At 46.0% G+C, this 15,509-nt stretch overlaps 1 protein-coding gene across 1 annotated transcript; it reads left to right on the top strand.

Annotated features, from left to right (window-relative positions):
* Nucleotides 1-591: 591 nt before the first annotated feature.
* Perp (p53 apoptosis effector related to PMP22) lies at nt 592-11,377 on the top strand. The gene is made up of 3 exons (XM_059273052.1): nt 592-902; nt 9,576-9,716; nt 11,003-11,377. Exons 1-3 carry the CDS (start codon nt 689-691, stop codon nt 11,227-11,229), a joined length of 582 nt encoding a protein of 193 aa, XP_059129035.1. The 5' UTR covers nt 592-688; the 3' UTR covers nt 11,230-11,377.
* Nucleotides 11,378-15,509: the final 4,132 nt, after the last annotated feature.

The raw sequence follows: 15,509 nt of genomic DNA, 5'->3' as shown, positions 1-15,509 counted from the left end.
AAGTTAGACACCAAAGCCACCCAGAAGTGGAGATGGCTTCTTGCAGCCAAGACTGTGCCACCCAGCGCTGCCAGGAAGGACGGACTGGCGAGCAAACAGATGTGTGTCTATGGTGGCAAGAGTCAAGGTCCAAAGGTGAATCCCGGCAGGAAGTGCAGTCTCTGCTTGCAGGAGCCAGGGACTTCCAGGTTTGAGCGCACAAGTCCTCACATTTCAGGGCCCCTCATTTATTCATTCACAAGCCATTGGGATGTCGCAGACAGGGTGCCTGGAGCTCGAGTGTGGCCTTAGCCAGCGCTCTTCACACCGTGTGTGCACACAGCTTAGGGCCGAGCCCTGGCTTGGCGCTGGAGCGTCCACAGGTGTGTGCGCGGCGCTGGCGGCGATCGGGTGGGACTCGCAGGCGGCGGGAGGCACAGGCACGCCCACCCTGGCGGGGAGCCCGGGGCTGGCCTGAGCTCCGCAGCCCGGGTGACCCGGCAGGTCCGGGCAGCGCGCTCTGAGTCACCGGAATCTAGGTGTGGCCCCCGCGCGCCGCCGCCGCGCCCCCGCCGCCAGCCCCCGGGGCCGCGTCCCCGGAGGGAGCCGCCTCTTCCTTTAGTCGCCGCGTCCGCGCTCGCGGGGGGCCACTCTCCACCACCGTGCCCCGTCGCTCCTCCGCTCCGCGCCGCCGCCACCGACGGACGACATGCTGCGCTGCGGCCTGGCCTGCGAGCGCTGCAGGTGGATCCTGCCCCTGCTGCTGCTCAGCGCCATCGCCTTCGACATCATCGCGCTGGCCGGCCGCGGCTGGCTGCAGTCGAGCACCCACATCCAGACCTCCTCGCTCTGGTGGAGATGCTTCGAAGAGGGCGGCGGCAGCGGCTCCTACGACCAAGGCTGCCAGAGCCTCATGGATTTCGGTGAGTGGCCCCGCCGCCTCCCGGGAAGCCCCTGGGAACCGAACCTGCGGCAGCCGCTGGGGCCTGTCTGATAGGGGTCAGGGGTAGTAGTGGCTGCTTCAAAAGCCCGCTCAGAGCTCAGACTCCAGAATCTGGCTTGAGCCAGATGAAGCAGCAGTTTTAGGTGACCCAAATCAGGCCCAAACCCCAAAAGAGACTAGCCCAACTCATTTAAAAATAAAAGTTTTGTCAGTTCCCTGCGCAAGCTGATGTCAGCCATTGCAAGGTAAGTATTAAAATAACGTGCCTGTGTGGCTTCGTTACACTTCATCTAACTTAAACTCTTTTTTTTTTTCCTCATGAGAGAGTCCTTTCAGGCAAAGTGGGAGCAGTTGTGATTTCAATAAATACGTCAGAGTCTTAGCTGTCCAGCTGGTTGTGTCCACGCTTGTTCTGGGGAGGGGCCTTAGTTGAAGCGTGACTGTTAGGGAACTTTATCTGAATCTGGTTTAAAATCGGAGAAGTAAACACTTCACTCCAGTGAAGTGGTGTTGGCACTTTTAACACATCGCAGGAGGCCTCCGCCCCGGGAGAAGCCCCAGTACTTGATTTAACTAACGGTCAGTGGTAGTTCTTGGAAAAAAAGCAGTTTTCTTCCCGAAGTGGATGTCCCTCTTGTTTAGTTAGGGTAGATACAGTAGTGATTGGCAGTGTGTCGGGGAGCAAGGACTACCACAGTCAACGCTTTAGTAATCCGTATTATCCTTTTAAACAGAAAAAAAGCAAGTTATTTTTTTCCCCTGTTCATTTTCTAGTTTCACCATAACTCCATCCTTTTCCTGGAGCAGCCCACCCAGGGCTTCTGCCAGGTCCTGTTGGGCCTGAGTTCTGGGCCCCTTATCAACTGCCTGATGTAGCTTATTCTTTCTGGAGGAACTTCCCCAGACAAGGAGGCAGGTAATAAAACGAGTACAGGCAGCTGTTCCTGCTTTGTTTACGGCCTGTGCTCTCCCTAAACACAAAGACACAAATGCTTGGCGGACAGAACTTCCTATTGCTACAAATCTTTTAGGGTCTTACAGGGAATGTATTGCCTTGGAATAACCTAGCTATATCTTAAAATGCATTGGAACTCAGTCTCTTTCAGAGGGCTTAAGAGGTATGCGTGTAGATTTTTAAAACAGACTTTGTTAATTATAGCTTACTCCAAGGTGGGATCCAGCCCCAGAGAGTACTCAGCAGTGGAGTCAGCTTGCAGAGGCAGGATCAGTGTTCTTGCTGGGGCATGATTTAACCTGCAGGGCCCTCTTGTGAAACACGCACAATGCCATTTCCATGTTTCTTGCCTTGTAGGGTGAGCTCATATTTTAGGGTGTGCCTGCTCTAACCTCAGGCTGATCCACTACCGTGTAAATCAAAGGGAAAAGCAAGTTTTGTTTCTAGTTTGTTTCTTTAACCAGGAGTCTGAAGCCTTAACTTTTTCCTGCTCTAAGCAAACACCCACCCAGGGTAAAGTTTGTTTCAATTCGCTATAGAAATCAGCCTTAGAAAAAAAACCCTTAGTTCCCCAAAGGAATCTTGAAAAATTGCTTAGTACTTTCATGAGGCAGTGTCTGGTTTTAATGCTAGGAGACGTGTGTTAAAGCAATTGAACACCTCAGGGGAGTTACCTTTGCAGAGGTGATTAAGTGCCCATGTTGTGGTAGACAGCTCGTGCTCAACACCTAGACGCATATCACCAATGGAAAGTTGGCCTCCTAGTCAAGCTGTGGAAGGAGACAAGAGGTGGGAAGCCACTGCACCGTCCGAATCTCCCCATTATAGACAGAGATGAGTTGAAATGCTTCTTCCTTTGCTCACTCTCTGTGGACTTCTGATTAGTCTTCGACGCAACTGTAAAAGAATGGTGTGTCCTACACTTTAGGGTAATTATCTGGGCAGTGGGGAACTCTATAGATCTCCAGAAAGCTTCGACAGGGCCTTGCTGGCAACAGTGTGCTTGCAGGAGCTCACACAGTGTGGAATGTACACTCCCACAGTGTGTGAGCGCTGCGTTTTGTATGGCAAGGAACAAATGGGGTGGGTCTGTTTAAAACTGTATCAATACACAGAACTGAGCGTGTGTGCCCCCCTCTAGAATGCTTCTTAATGATACTAGGAAGTAATGTTTGTTTGAAGCTATTAACAAAGCAGGACCTTCATTAGAAAGTGTTTGACAACCATGTTTTGCCAAGTAATATTCCTAACATTAATTACTTTTATTTTGGTAGTAAGGATTGGTTATTCTTAGTGATGTTGACAATAATACTAAAGAGTATGCATGTTTTATAAAGGCCAATGATTTCTTAGGAATAAATGAATATACAGCAATATTATATTCTTCATTATTATTGTTAAAATTTTAAGAATTGTGGGTTACAAGGTCATCTCATCTTTTTCTAAACAAATAAATAAGCCAAGTTAGACCCTGAATATTTTGTGATGGTGGCAGCTAAATGGATATTTATCTTAACAATACTTGTTTGAATGTTTTGGTTTGAGTTTGTCAAGAAGAATATGCGAGAGTCTGAATTGATGATTAAACTGATCATTCGAGTTTCTCCTGTAAGCCAAACTCAGAATAAAACTTCAGTGAGTATGCACACGCCGCTTTTGAAATGCTGGCACCTTCTTTTCCAGTGTAGAGAGTATTTCCACAGGAATGTATTTTAAGCTTCAGCTCACAGACTTCGGATCCCAGGCAAGCTCTGGCTTGTCAGGGTGGAGGATATGGGGATGAGGTATGCACCAGAAGAGGAAGGGTTATGGAAAGTCAGTGTCTGGAGTTTAGACTGTGAAACACAGAACCTCGGTTTTACCACAGACATCCCTTGATCCCTTCATATGCACCCAGTGTTTTCCCTGGACATCACTTTTCCACAAGTCCAAAAAAAAAAAAAAAAAAATAGAGAATCCTATGAAATGTTTTATCATTAAGCGCCTTGGTTCCTAAAAGTGCAGGACATGAGAAAAATAAGTTCAAACCAATCATTTACATAAGGCTAAATTCACCAGAAAAGCCTTTATTCTCTTGCAGCTTTGGGGGTAGGATGATGGGGTGGGAGAGGTTAGGGGAGTGTGCTGGGATTGGAGGGGTGGGGGAGTTTGCTGGTGGAGGGGACAGGAGGCAAGCTGTTGATATTTTATGAGGTTAGATTAGCAGATAGATTTCACGTGCCTGCGCGTACATAGGTTCACATTCTTAACAGCAGATTGAAGGGTCGCCCACTCCTTTGATGGGATAACTTGAAAATATACACCGATGAGTAAACTCCAGGTGTTGAGTACCCATGGTACAGGCTAGCCCACTGTCTGTTTGTTCCAGTAGCACAGGCTAGCCCACTGTCTGTTTGTTCCAGTAGCACCCCAGAGAACCTCGGTGTGTTGGGAGGGACTCCGTTTGGCTCTGCCCCTAAGAACACGGACTTCTGAACCTGTGGGACTGGAAAGGAAATAAAGAGCTGGGGATTCCAGCTTTCCCCAAGCAGCTTCCTTCTATCTGAGGACCTCATTCCGCCCCTCGGACCATGCTACTTGGTTACAAGTACCTCTCCTGTGTGGACTGAGGAGAAATGTACTCCCCTATCAGTCCTACTGTCCGGCATTCAATTAATAGTTTTTAAATATTTGAGGGTCTGTTGCCTGCAGTGGGGTGTAGCTTCCCATTTCTGACAGGAGTTCTGTGCAAATACAGTGGTAACTAGCCACCACCCAGCTGGGTTTCAGGAGGAAGTGTCAAGTGTGTAAGAATTCTCCTGTAATGCCTCGCGTGTGGCTCTCCTGCCATTTCTCCACTAGGCCAGTCATTCCTTATTGCCTTCCAGAACTTCTGCAGGCTGATGGCTTGGTCTTATATACATACGTTTTGTAGGTCTGTTCTTATTTTTCCTTGGGAGTTTTGCTCCTCCAGTGTTAAATTCTGCTTTATCTGAAGGACCTGGGACGTCACTGGATTCCTGTGTCTCAACCTGACCACACATAGTTCCCTGGGAGTGGGATGCAGGACGGGTTTGGGGTGTTGTTGCAAAAGCTTCCAAATGGATGGTATTCCAAAGGTTATGCCTTTGCCTTTATCTCCCTATTGAATATGCAAAACAGTATTTTTGTGTGTCACATTCACCCATCTTTACTTACACGTAGGATCTTTTAACTTTTAAAATATCCAGATTCCACTTCTGCCTGTGAATGGCATAAAAGACCTCTCAGAAACAGTACACAAAGCACCTGTTAAGAACTTTGCTTCTCTACATGGGACCTTTGATATTGCTGGTTGAAGAATGTATGTTCTAGAATGTAGTTGTATGTACTAATATGTGCTTGTATGTTCTAGAAAGGGACCCCACTTCAGTTTGATGACACTTCAGTGCCCTCAGAGTCTTGGGTGGACCCCAGGCAATGGGGTGGACCTCACAACTATTTTGGTCTGTTTGGTCCACATGTAAAATCTATGAAGAATATAGCAAATCCATAGGAAAACACTAATTTGGGAATGGGAAAGGAAGTTAGTACGTTTCCAAAACACTTACAGATTAGGAATATAAGCAATATTTTCCTTTTTCCTTGGTTTCTCTCATAGCATAAACTTTGCAAAGTCGTACTTAAAACACAAACAGCAGATCGCTCTTCCTAGGAGGAGGCAAAGCGAATGAACGATTTTTACCCAGAAACTCTGTTTCCCTGGAGCCCTGCTGGCTTCTGTCGTCTCAGTCCAGATAGTGAATCACCTCCACACAACTAGGAACGGTCGTAAAGTTTAGTGTGTAAAATAGTAAGGAAGGACAGACTTGTTCAGAACTGATAGAGATGAACTCGGCCTGCCAAGAGCTGTGAGCCATCAAATCACAAAAGAGGAAGATTTAGGACATGTTTTGAAAAATGAATGTTTTTCCTCAGTGTTGATAACTGAGATGTAATTTGAATCATCGCATAGTATAAAGTAGAAATAGTTCCCAAAGACTTGTGTACAGCTGTAGATGTTAATCTCCTGGGCAACTAAATGAGATTGAAGGTACCTGACACACAAGTACTTTAGCTTTTTTTTTTTTTTTTAATGTGTATAGTGAGAAAGTGGTGCTAATGTCTGTCTGGCCAACAGTCCTCTTCTCAGACAGAACATTAGGTCTTGAACCTCCTGCTCAGACCTGGTCAGGCGGGCCCCTCCATCCTAAAAGACCTCAGAAGGCATGCTGTCTTGCTTGGAGAAGTCTGTCCTGTATCAGCTAGGATCTTTAAAACCATGCCAAGATTTCAGTCTAAATTATAGTTAAGTGATTCAGTGTACCGTGGTGCAAGGAGCAGGTTTGACGTGTTCTACAACAGGAGTGCCTTTTCTCAAGAGAAAATGTTGCTTAATTCCCATTTTGATTTTCTTTAGAGTCAGCATTTTAAGTAAGCAAGACATTAACGGATTGATTTAATAGGCAAAGTGTCCCAGATGGTCCATTTTAATGATACGTTCGCCTGTTAGCGTCGGATATGTATATTAGGTTACTATTCCTTTTATGTAATTCTCTCCACATTCCTGAAATTAAATGTGAGTTACACTTCAGCTAAATATCAGAGGAAGAAGTCACAGCAGTAGCCTGTTTGTGTCGTTCTAGCTGTCCTCAGATGAACAGGTTAGATGGATACGACACCATTACGCAGAACTTACTTATCTAAGCTTCCTAGACGGCCTGTGATCGCGGCAGCTCAGTTCCTTTAGTACATTCCTTGCTAGGAAATGTTTCTGTTCTTACGAAAATCAAACGCTGCTGCCTGATGTACTGTTGTGTCTTTGCATTCTCTGTGTGCTTGCATAGATGTGTTTTGCCTTTCTTGGCTTCACAGAGGGAAATACAGTTTTTGAATGCAACAGTTGACTTCGTTGAACTTGATGGCTGGCAGTAACCATACAAACAAAGAAACAAACAGACTGCTTGCTATTGGGTCACATACTGAAACCTGTAAGCTTTTGGGGGTAGCACTGCTTCCGTGTTATAGAGCTTACTCACCTAAATTCTTATTCTCAGTCTTTAGGATGCTTACAGAAGGGGCATAAAGGAGCACCGGAGACTAATGGCAGGGACAGGAGAAGAAAGGATATTACACTTTTGTCTCCTATGCAGAGTCCAGATTTGATCTCCTCCCCCACCACACATACACATTAACACACACTACGTGAAAGCAAGAGAGACTCTCTGGAGGGAGAAAGGGAGGAGGGAAGAGGAGGAGGGAAGAAGAGGAGGAGGAGGGAGGAAGGAAGATGGGGAGGAGGGAGGAGGAGGGAAGATGGGGAGGAGGAGGGAGGAGGAAGGAAGATGGGGAGGAGGGAGGAGGGAAGAAGGAGTGAAGGGAGGAGGAAAGAGGAGGGAAAAAGGGGAGGAGGAGGAGCGAGGAGGAGGGAAGGAGAGGAGGCGGAATAGTGAGGGTGAATTTGAGCAACACACAAGAACACGTGTGTGGAAAAGTCACGGTGAAGCCAGTTGTGTGGGAACTAAAGCAGCTCTTTGGCAAGAATGGAAGAACCACAAGGTTATTAACAATTGAACTGCCTGGACCCAGTCTTTCAAGCCCTGATGCAGGAGGTCTGGAGGGAGGCGTAGGAATCTGTATTTTAATAAGCATCATTGCTGAATATGACATTCTGGTCTATGGGCTACCCTTCAGAAGATCTGATCAATTAATTATCTACCACAGCGTAGTCCTTTCCCATTTAAAGAATTTCTTACACAAAAAAAGAAGAGGCAAAAGTGAGAAAAGAGACTTTGAATTGTATATTCCGGCTTTGGCTTCGTTCATGTGTTTTTAAGACAAAATATTCTGGTGTTAACCGCGCCCTAAAATCTCTCACTGGTGTAACAAGAAGAACGAGACTGGGGGAGGGGAGTTGTAAGAACTACACCTCTCAAACTGGGTCCAATCACAGAGCATCTCACCCCTCCTGCCCCCACAGCTGAGGGGTCATTTGGAGGAGAACATGTATTGGAAGATATATAAAAATGTTTGTTCTTCTTACTCATTTGTGATGCCCAATCAGCCATGTACCTGAGGAGGCCCTTCAGGGCATGAGGCCCTGGAGAAGGGAAGAATAGGCAGTTTAGCCCACATTTGTCGGTAGCAGATAAGGATAGGAAAATGGGTGATAGAAATCCTTAGGGATAATACAGAACCTTGAAAGTGTGGAAGGAGGTGAAAATCTGAGTTTCTGGGAAGACATGGGAACAGGAAAGAAACTCTTTGGACAAAGGGGGCTAGGGAATTACCAGAGGATGATCTGCACGCGGGTACTCATCCTCACAACTTGCAGCCAGGCGTTTTTTTGAGGCTGAGTTCACCGCTGAGGAGCCTGTGGTCACATGGTTAGCAGCTGGCAGAGGCAGGGTGTCCATGAGCTCTGGCTGCCTCGAAACCCCTTGCTTTTTCGAGGGCCAGTGTTTGACTCTGAGCAATGAAATGACCGTGCATACAGTGAATGTGTTGTTGGCTGTGCTGTTTTTAGTAAGAAGTAGAACCCAGGGAAGGGGCACAGAGCTCCCCTTTAAAATTCAGTGAAGAGTGAAATAAGAGCATTCGCCAGTGAGTGGGTAAAGAAGACGTGGAATTTGAGTGCAAGAAAACGCCGAGCCGCAAAAACAAGAGTGAAGTGCTAATTCATGCTCTGAAATGGCTCATCTTTAAAAAATACTTTGGTGAAAGAAGCCAGTCACACAAAGTCACAGAGTGTAAGATTCCCTTAGCGGGGAATATCTAGGATGCGCAAATTAGGAAGATAAATGAATGGTCGCCAGAACTTGGGATAGTGGTGATGAGGGACAGAATGGGGAGTGACTGCAGATGGTATGTGGTTATCTTCGGGAAGGATGAAAATATTCAGGACTTGTTAATGGCGATGGTATCATAGCTCTCTGGATGTGTGTGTGTGTGTGTATATATATATATATATATATACACACACACACACATCTATATACACACACACACCCATACATATATATCAGCCAACACAACCAAACACCCGTGCAGGGGATCATGCACATCTTTTTAAATGTATGTGTTAGACTCAGACAGGCCAGATGGCCAGCTACGTATCTGCCGTCTGTGTGTTAGCCTCACTTCTGGAGTCTCCCTTTACTTCGAAACTGGCAATGAGGGTGGGGTGAGCCTGCAGAAGTTGTTCTGAGGAATTAGTGCATCTCCTGATGCTACCCGCCGGCTCTGGATGCCAGGGTGTATGTGAAGAGATGAGGAGTCCGTGTGAGTTGAAGGATGGGGGTTAGTGAGTGGGTTGTACTTGGCTGGTAGATCTTCTTTCTTCCTCGCTCACAGAACAGAAGGGCACAGGGCTAGTACTGCTGTGTAGGCCTTCAAACACAGAAGTCAGATTCTGCCTCACCCCAATTCTTTTGAAGACCAAGGCCAATAATGAAGAACTCTTGTGAAATAACTTCTGAATGAAGCCAGACATTAATAGAAGCTAAATAATAATCCATAATATTCTCCAGTTTCCCCTTGAAGTGTGGAGATACTTAAATATTCCCAACCCCTTCACAAAACAAAAGCAAATCCCTCCCCTCCCCCCAAACTCTCTCCTGGAGGGCGGGGGTCAGACGCTTTGACTAGCAGTTTGGGACCTGGCATGTCTGTCTTACAATCGTCCGTGTCTCTGTCTTGCAGCGTGGGGACGAGCAGCCGCCGCCACGCTCTTCTGTGGCTTCATCATCCTGGTCATCTGCTTCATTCTCTCCTTCTTCGCCCTGTGTGGACCCCAGATGCTCGTTTTCCTGAGAGTTATTGGAGGCCTCCTCGCCCTGGCTGGTAAGACAGGAGTGCCAGCAGATCCTCATTTGTAATCAGTGGGCGTGGGGAGACTGTTCTAGTCCGTCTCTGTGGCTCTCCATGGAGGACCTCTGGCAGTTATACTTTCTGATTTGTCCTTGGAAATGGCTCGCCACAGGCAAAAGTATCAGAGGACAACTGTGTTTTAGGAATCTGAGTCCCTTTCCCTCTGTGCCTTCGATGGCCTTCTGTTCTCTGGATTCAAATACCAAGGGAACCAGGTTGGTATCTTATTTCTCAAGATACCAAGAGGGGAACCAGGGCAGAACTCCAGCCATGAACTGGCAGAGACAACCTGGGCAGCCAGAAGTGCTGTGACGATATGGGTCCCATGAAATCAAGCATGCACCAGGAGAATGATGGCAGTGCCCTGTTAGGAGAGGAAGGGAGGGAGGGAGAGAGGGAGTAGGAATGGGAAGGGGAGGGGGGGAAGGAAAGAAAGAAAGAGGGGGAGGGAGGAAAAAGAGAGGGAAGAGAGGAGGAAGGAAGGAAAGAAGGGAAATAGGAAACCCTTTAGTGTCTATCTGTGGTGCTCTAGAAAGAACTTATTATGGTAGAACAATGGGGAGGACAAGTAATGGTTTTGTCCAGTTAGATCCTCTTGTCATGCAGAGTGATTTATTTCCCACTTGTTTTCTCCCTGGTGTCTGTGTAGGACACGCTTTGCTCCCAGGCATCTCTTAACACTCATCTGGTTTGGCCCATGATTAGTAGCTAGATTCCTCTAGCCACTAAACATCCTTTTAGAGACCCTGTCATTAAAGGGAGAAGCTTTGTGAATGGTGGTATTGTGACTGTGTGTCCTAGCTGGCTGGGATACACACCACGACCAAAAGCAGCCTGAGGAGGAAAGGGTTTATTATCACACCTTACGAGTTAGACCCAGTCAGAGAGCAAAGCCCGAGCAGGAGTTCAGACAGGAAAGGGGGGCAGAAACTAAAGCAGAAATCATGGAGGAGCCCTGCTTGCTGGCTTGCTCAGTGCTCAGCTTTCTTCCTTATGCAACCCAAAACCACCTGCCCACGGGTGGCACCTCTACAGTGCACTGGGCCTTTCCACACCAATCCTGAATCAAGAAAACGTCTCACAGACATGGCCACAGGCCAATCGGAGGAAGGCATACCTTCAGCTGAGGTTCCCTCCTCCCTGGGAGATTCCAGCTTGGGTTGAGTTGACAGACCCAACCAACCAGTACACTGTGCATTCATTCATGTATTCATTCACTTGTACTTCCATACTCTGAGCTTCTTTTTCCTTCCCTTTAGCTATTTTCCAGATCATCTCCCTGGTAATCTATCCCGTGAAGTACACACAAACCTTTGACCTTCATAATAATCCCGCTGTCAATTACATCTATAACTGGGCCTACGGCTTCGGATGGGCGGCCACCATCATCTTGATTGGCTGTTCTTTCTTCTTCTGCTGTCTCCCCAACTACGAGGATGACCTGCTGGGCAATGCCAAGCCCAGGTACTTCTACACATCTGCCTAATGTCGGAGGGAGACCCCCAAGAGAAGCCCTGCTGCCAAGACGGGTCCTGAGGAGGAAACTGTTCTCCAAGCCACAAGGAACCTATGTTTGGGCAGTGTTCCTATGATCAGAAATGCTGGAATAAATGTTAAAGAAAATGCTTCGTAAATAGCGTTAAGTTTCATGTCCTGCGTATGTCTTGTGGAGTTAGAAAAGACTTGTTTCTGTTTGCTAATTTTATGCTAATTTCTCCTTACATCAAATCTGTATCATTTAAACTGCTGTTGTTAAAGAGTGTGCATGTGGAACTTAATAGGGTAGGAAAGAGATGGCATCTGAGACTTAATTATCTGACCAAGCTTTCGTTTTTTCAAGTTAGAACGGATTATTTCTACTAAGGGCTAAGGAGAGGGGGAGCTATTGGTAAAATAATCTCAGTGACCAAATATCCTAAAAATTAATGCCAAGAACAAAACAAACTTTTTGACGTTTTCAGTTACATAAAGAGGCAGAATGCTTTCCTAAATGAGCATCCTTTGTGGGAATTGCTAGTCAGTGTTTTGAACAATTGCTGTCTCACTTAGCTTCGTGTTGACTTGCTGCGACACATGGGGAAGCGTTCCCATGGCCAAAGCAAGTTCCAACAGTCAGGCCGCTGTCACTACTGAAATGCTGTAATGAAATTCCCTCTTTTAACAGAGTTTGATGTAGTTTAGAGGGGTGGGGCGTGGGAAGAAGCCATATTAAGTCTGTACAGTTTCGTGTCTGTATGTTCAGAATCAGCATCGATGGGATGTGAGGATGGACGAGGTCTGATTCGTCCTGACTGGTGGATGTGATGGCCTCAGGTAGGAAGGCACAGGAGGGTCACCACTGCCACAGCAGTGCCGTCCAAACACCCTGAGGAGAAGAAATGTCCCTTCATCATCTCAGCCTTAACTGATAGACAGCTGGAACAGATTTTAACTGTAACAGAAACCTAAATATAATTAAACCTGGTCTTCCTTGGTAAGCAGACTGAAACTGTCTGATCTAATACATACAACTGGAGAATTCAGGAATGAGTTTCTCTGCATAGATATTGGATGGGCTATGACTAGTATTTTTACCATTTATACTTACATAATGGGAACCCGCTTATTTTATATACAGCAGATGACTATTTTGTAAGTTGCAGGAAAAGCAGTTGCAGTTTTCATTTCCAGCTTCCCCCCCCCCCCAATAAACCAGGTGTTCAAATCCTGTGTCTGGCTTGTGGTTTTGTTGTTGTTGTTGCTAATTTTCCATTCTGTGAGAGGAATTAAAAATTCTTCCAATGGGTAAGAAAATTAGACAAAATGAAGTTTCATGTCTCACTTTTAAGGGTTTTGGTCTTGTTTAGGTATTCAATTACATTTTAAAAAGTTCATCCTACAACTTTAATCTTGTGTACTGGGGTATGTAAGGAATTCATTGTCATAAACCATAAGGAGCTTTCATTGAACCCAATTATATTACATTATTTATTTGGGTTTGGGTTGAAAACCATCCATTTGTTAAGCCTACACTTAGACAGTTCAGAACACTTGTGGAGCCAGTATCTCTCTGCCCAAACTTTTTGTCATTTTTGTGCATCTTAGGTTTGGGTTGACCCTTCCCCTCATGTCAATCATATTTTTTAATGTAGTAACGAACTCTAAAAGTCTGACGTGAACTTCCTCTCAGTGAGCAACACCACTCGTGCAGACATCAGACGGTGTCCATCCAGCTGGGCCCACAGTGGATTAATGCTGGCAGGTTCAGATTCTAGGATTCACTCGTGTGGCTTAGTTGATGGGTTGGTTGGTCACCCCTCTCCTGGTTGTGAGCCTCCTTGGGATGGGCCCTCTTCCATCCAGGGGTGGAGGTGGTAGTCTCTGTCTTCCCTGCCCACCTTCCCATTCAAACCCTTCCCCGTCATCAGTTGAAAGTTGGTTCTACCAGAGTGCCTGTAAAGTGTGAAGCAGGGCTGTGACGGGTGGGCAGAAGGATGGAAGCATTCTGCCTTCCTGCTTCTTTCGGCTGGTTGGTCCTTGGCACGGAATTTTCATCTTATGCCTTTTGATATATGAGGTAAGTACTTCATCAAAATTTACACCTTTTTTGTTTTTTTTAATCTAACTTTTCTGTGACAGATTGGGAATTCAAACTGGTAATTAGTGCTAAAATTCCCATCTGCCAAAATAACAGCACAGCTATTTCAGGAAGACAGTGGACGTAGAGATGACAAGACTTAAGTCTGTTGTCCAAGAACGACGGGTTACAGACTTCTCCAGAACACGCACTTTGAATTGTGATTTATTCGACTTTCTTCTTCCCTTCCCTAATCCATAACACACTGTATTTTAGTGGTAAATGTTTTAGGGGAAATACGAGTTAGGGGGGGCAGGGAGCCGATAGGACAGAAGAAGCCTTTCGCTGGAAACGCCAGAGACAAAGATGCACTAAGTGGCATTGCTTCCTGAATGTTCCATTTCTTGCACCGTTACCTAAGTACGCACGTCCTCCAGGCCCCAGAGGTTCTGATTCCCCATGACAGATCTACAATAAGCACTAGTAAAGGTCTCGAGAATTCTGGACAGACCTGGCTGAGAAACCACCTAGAGACCAGCAGTGCCTTGCCTGAGATTCCCCGGGGCAAGGCTGAGGTAGTTTTTAGTTACCTAATTATATTGAGTCTCAAACAATTATCTCATGGGCACTCTGTGAGTAGCCAGAAGTGCTAAATGCCACTTGCTATTGACTGTAACAAAGGGGTAATACATCACGTCCTTTGCTTTCCACGGGGTGATTAATTCTAGCTCCCAAACCATACACTATGGAAAGAATGGACATGATATGCCGTAGGAGACCAGAACCATAACAACTCAATCAGGCTGCGTTTCCTCTAAGTTACTGAGGGATATTCTTATGAGTTAAATAAGCCTGCATGTTGAGAACCTGCCTTGCTTTCCTAGGTTCTCCTGGAAGGGTCTGTGAGTCTGTCCACAACTATGGCTCTTACTGGCTGTGCAGGTGTGAGGGATCACTTCCTCAATGGTCTCAGCATCTTCATCTATATTAGGAATTGAACAGAATCCTCTTGTTCACAGGCATTGTACAATTACTCTTTAATTAATTTACTCAACTGTTCTAGGGGAAGGGAAAAAGGCTAAGGTGAAGCTGTATTTTTTGGTGCTTTGTTTCAAATGTTTTCAGGAGTTTGGCTAGTTAAAATCACATTGTTATGGAGGCAGGAGGTTTTTTTTGTTAATTTGTTTACTAAAAATAAAAGATCATTTATTAAGATGGAAGTTTTCAACTATGAACTAAAAGCTTTCAATTCAAGGTGCTGGAGTAGAGGAATTCAGTTCATTTCTTCTAGTAGAACAGAAAAAAGCCACAGAACAGTAAACCAGTATCACAGGAAATAATCCATGATGAGAGGGTCCTGCTAGCTGACCAGAAATCTTTATCAAATTCCTAGAAGACAAAAAATGAATGGCACTCTCCAGAGCAGCTAACACATGCAAGAAACTTCAGTTTGTTGGGAGGCTCTGAAGAGGTGCCAACTGCCAGGTGTGGAGGGGGAGAGAAGAGAGAGACTGCATGGGGGTGGGGTGGAAAGAAACGAGGGAGGGGGTGGAGAGCATGTGATCCAGTGGATTAGTGAGAGGTCTGTCCCTTGGGCCTGGTAGTTGACCTGACCTAACACCCACTCCACATTCTCACAGTGAGACGACAGGCCCCAGATGTCTTCCTGTGGGTTAAACCCAAAGATAACGATCAGGCTAATTAGCATGCTCCGCCCTAAGGACGTCCCACATATTAACCATATAAATCTCACCTGACCCTGTCGTAAGGATTATATTTTTCTTGCCTGTTCTGAGAAGAAACAGAAGCATGTTACTTGGTGAAGTAGTCAGACAGCTAGTCAACATCAGCAATGAGAGTAATAATAAAGGAGTAGAGGGTGCTGGGGCAGAGGTTAGTAGGGCAGGACACGGAACTAGCACTGAGGGAGGGCATACAAACTTTGCTTTCCTCCCCTTCTAGCGGCTCCCTTGAGCTCTCCTACTTCACACTGCAAGCAGCAGGAGTCTACCTGGCTCCCACTTTGGGGACATGTGACAGAGAAGAGTGGAGATGGTGGGGAATCAAAAGAGTAATGGACCAGTGTGGGGGAATAGTATTCTAAGGTGTGTTACTTTTGTTTATGTTGAATTGGTTTAACTCTGTGAAGCTGTGTTGCTGTGCCTGTCTAAAACACCTGATGGTCTAATAAAGAGCTGAACGGCCAATAG

Source organism: Peromyscus eremicus, chromosome 8b, assembly GCF_949786415.1.
Source record: "Peromyscus eremicus chromosome 8b, PerEre_H2_v1, whole genome shotgun sequence".
NCBI classification, from domain to species: Eukaryota; Metazoa; Chordata; class Mammalia; order Rodentia; family Cricetidae; genus Peromyscus; species Peromyscus eremicus.
The sequence above is the reverse complement of the archived record's forward strand: the minus strand, read 5'-3'. Positions and strand labels throughout refer to the sequence as shown.

Bases quoted from the DNA above. Each gene is read 5' to 3' on its own strand.
- Perp (XM_059273052.1), top strand. From the start codon at position 689: ATGCTGCGCTGCGGCCTGGCCTGCGAGCGCTGCAGGTGGATCCTGCCC. The intron at 903-9,575 runs GTGAGTGGCCCC...TCTGTCTTGCAG, and splicing joins CCAGAGCCTCATGGATTTCG to CGTGGGGACGAGCAGCCGCC. The intron at 9,717-11,002 runs GTAAGACAGGAG...CCTTCCCTTTAG, and splicing joins AGGCCTCCTCGCCCTGGCTG to CTATTTTCCAGATCATCTCC.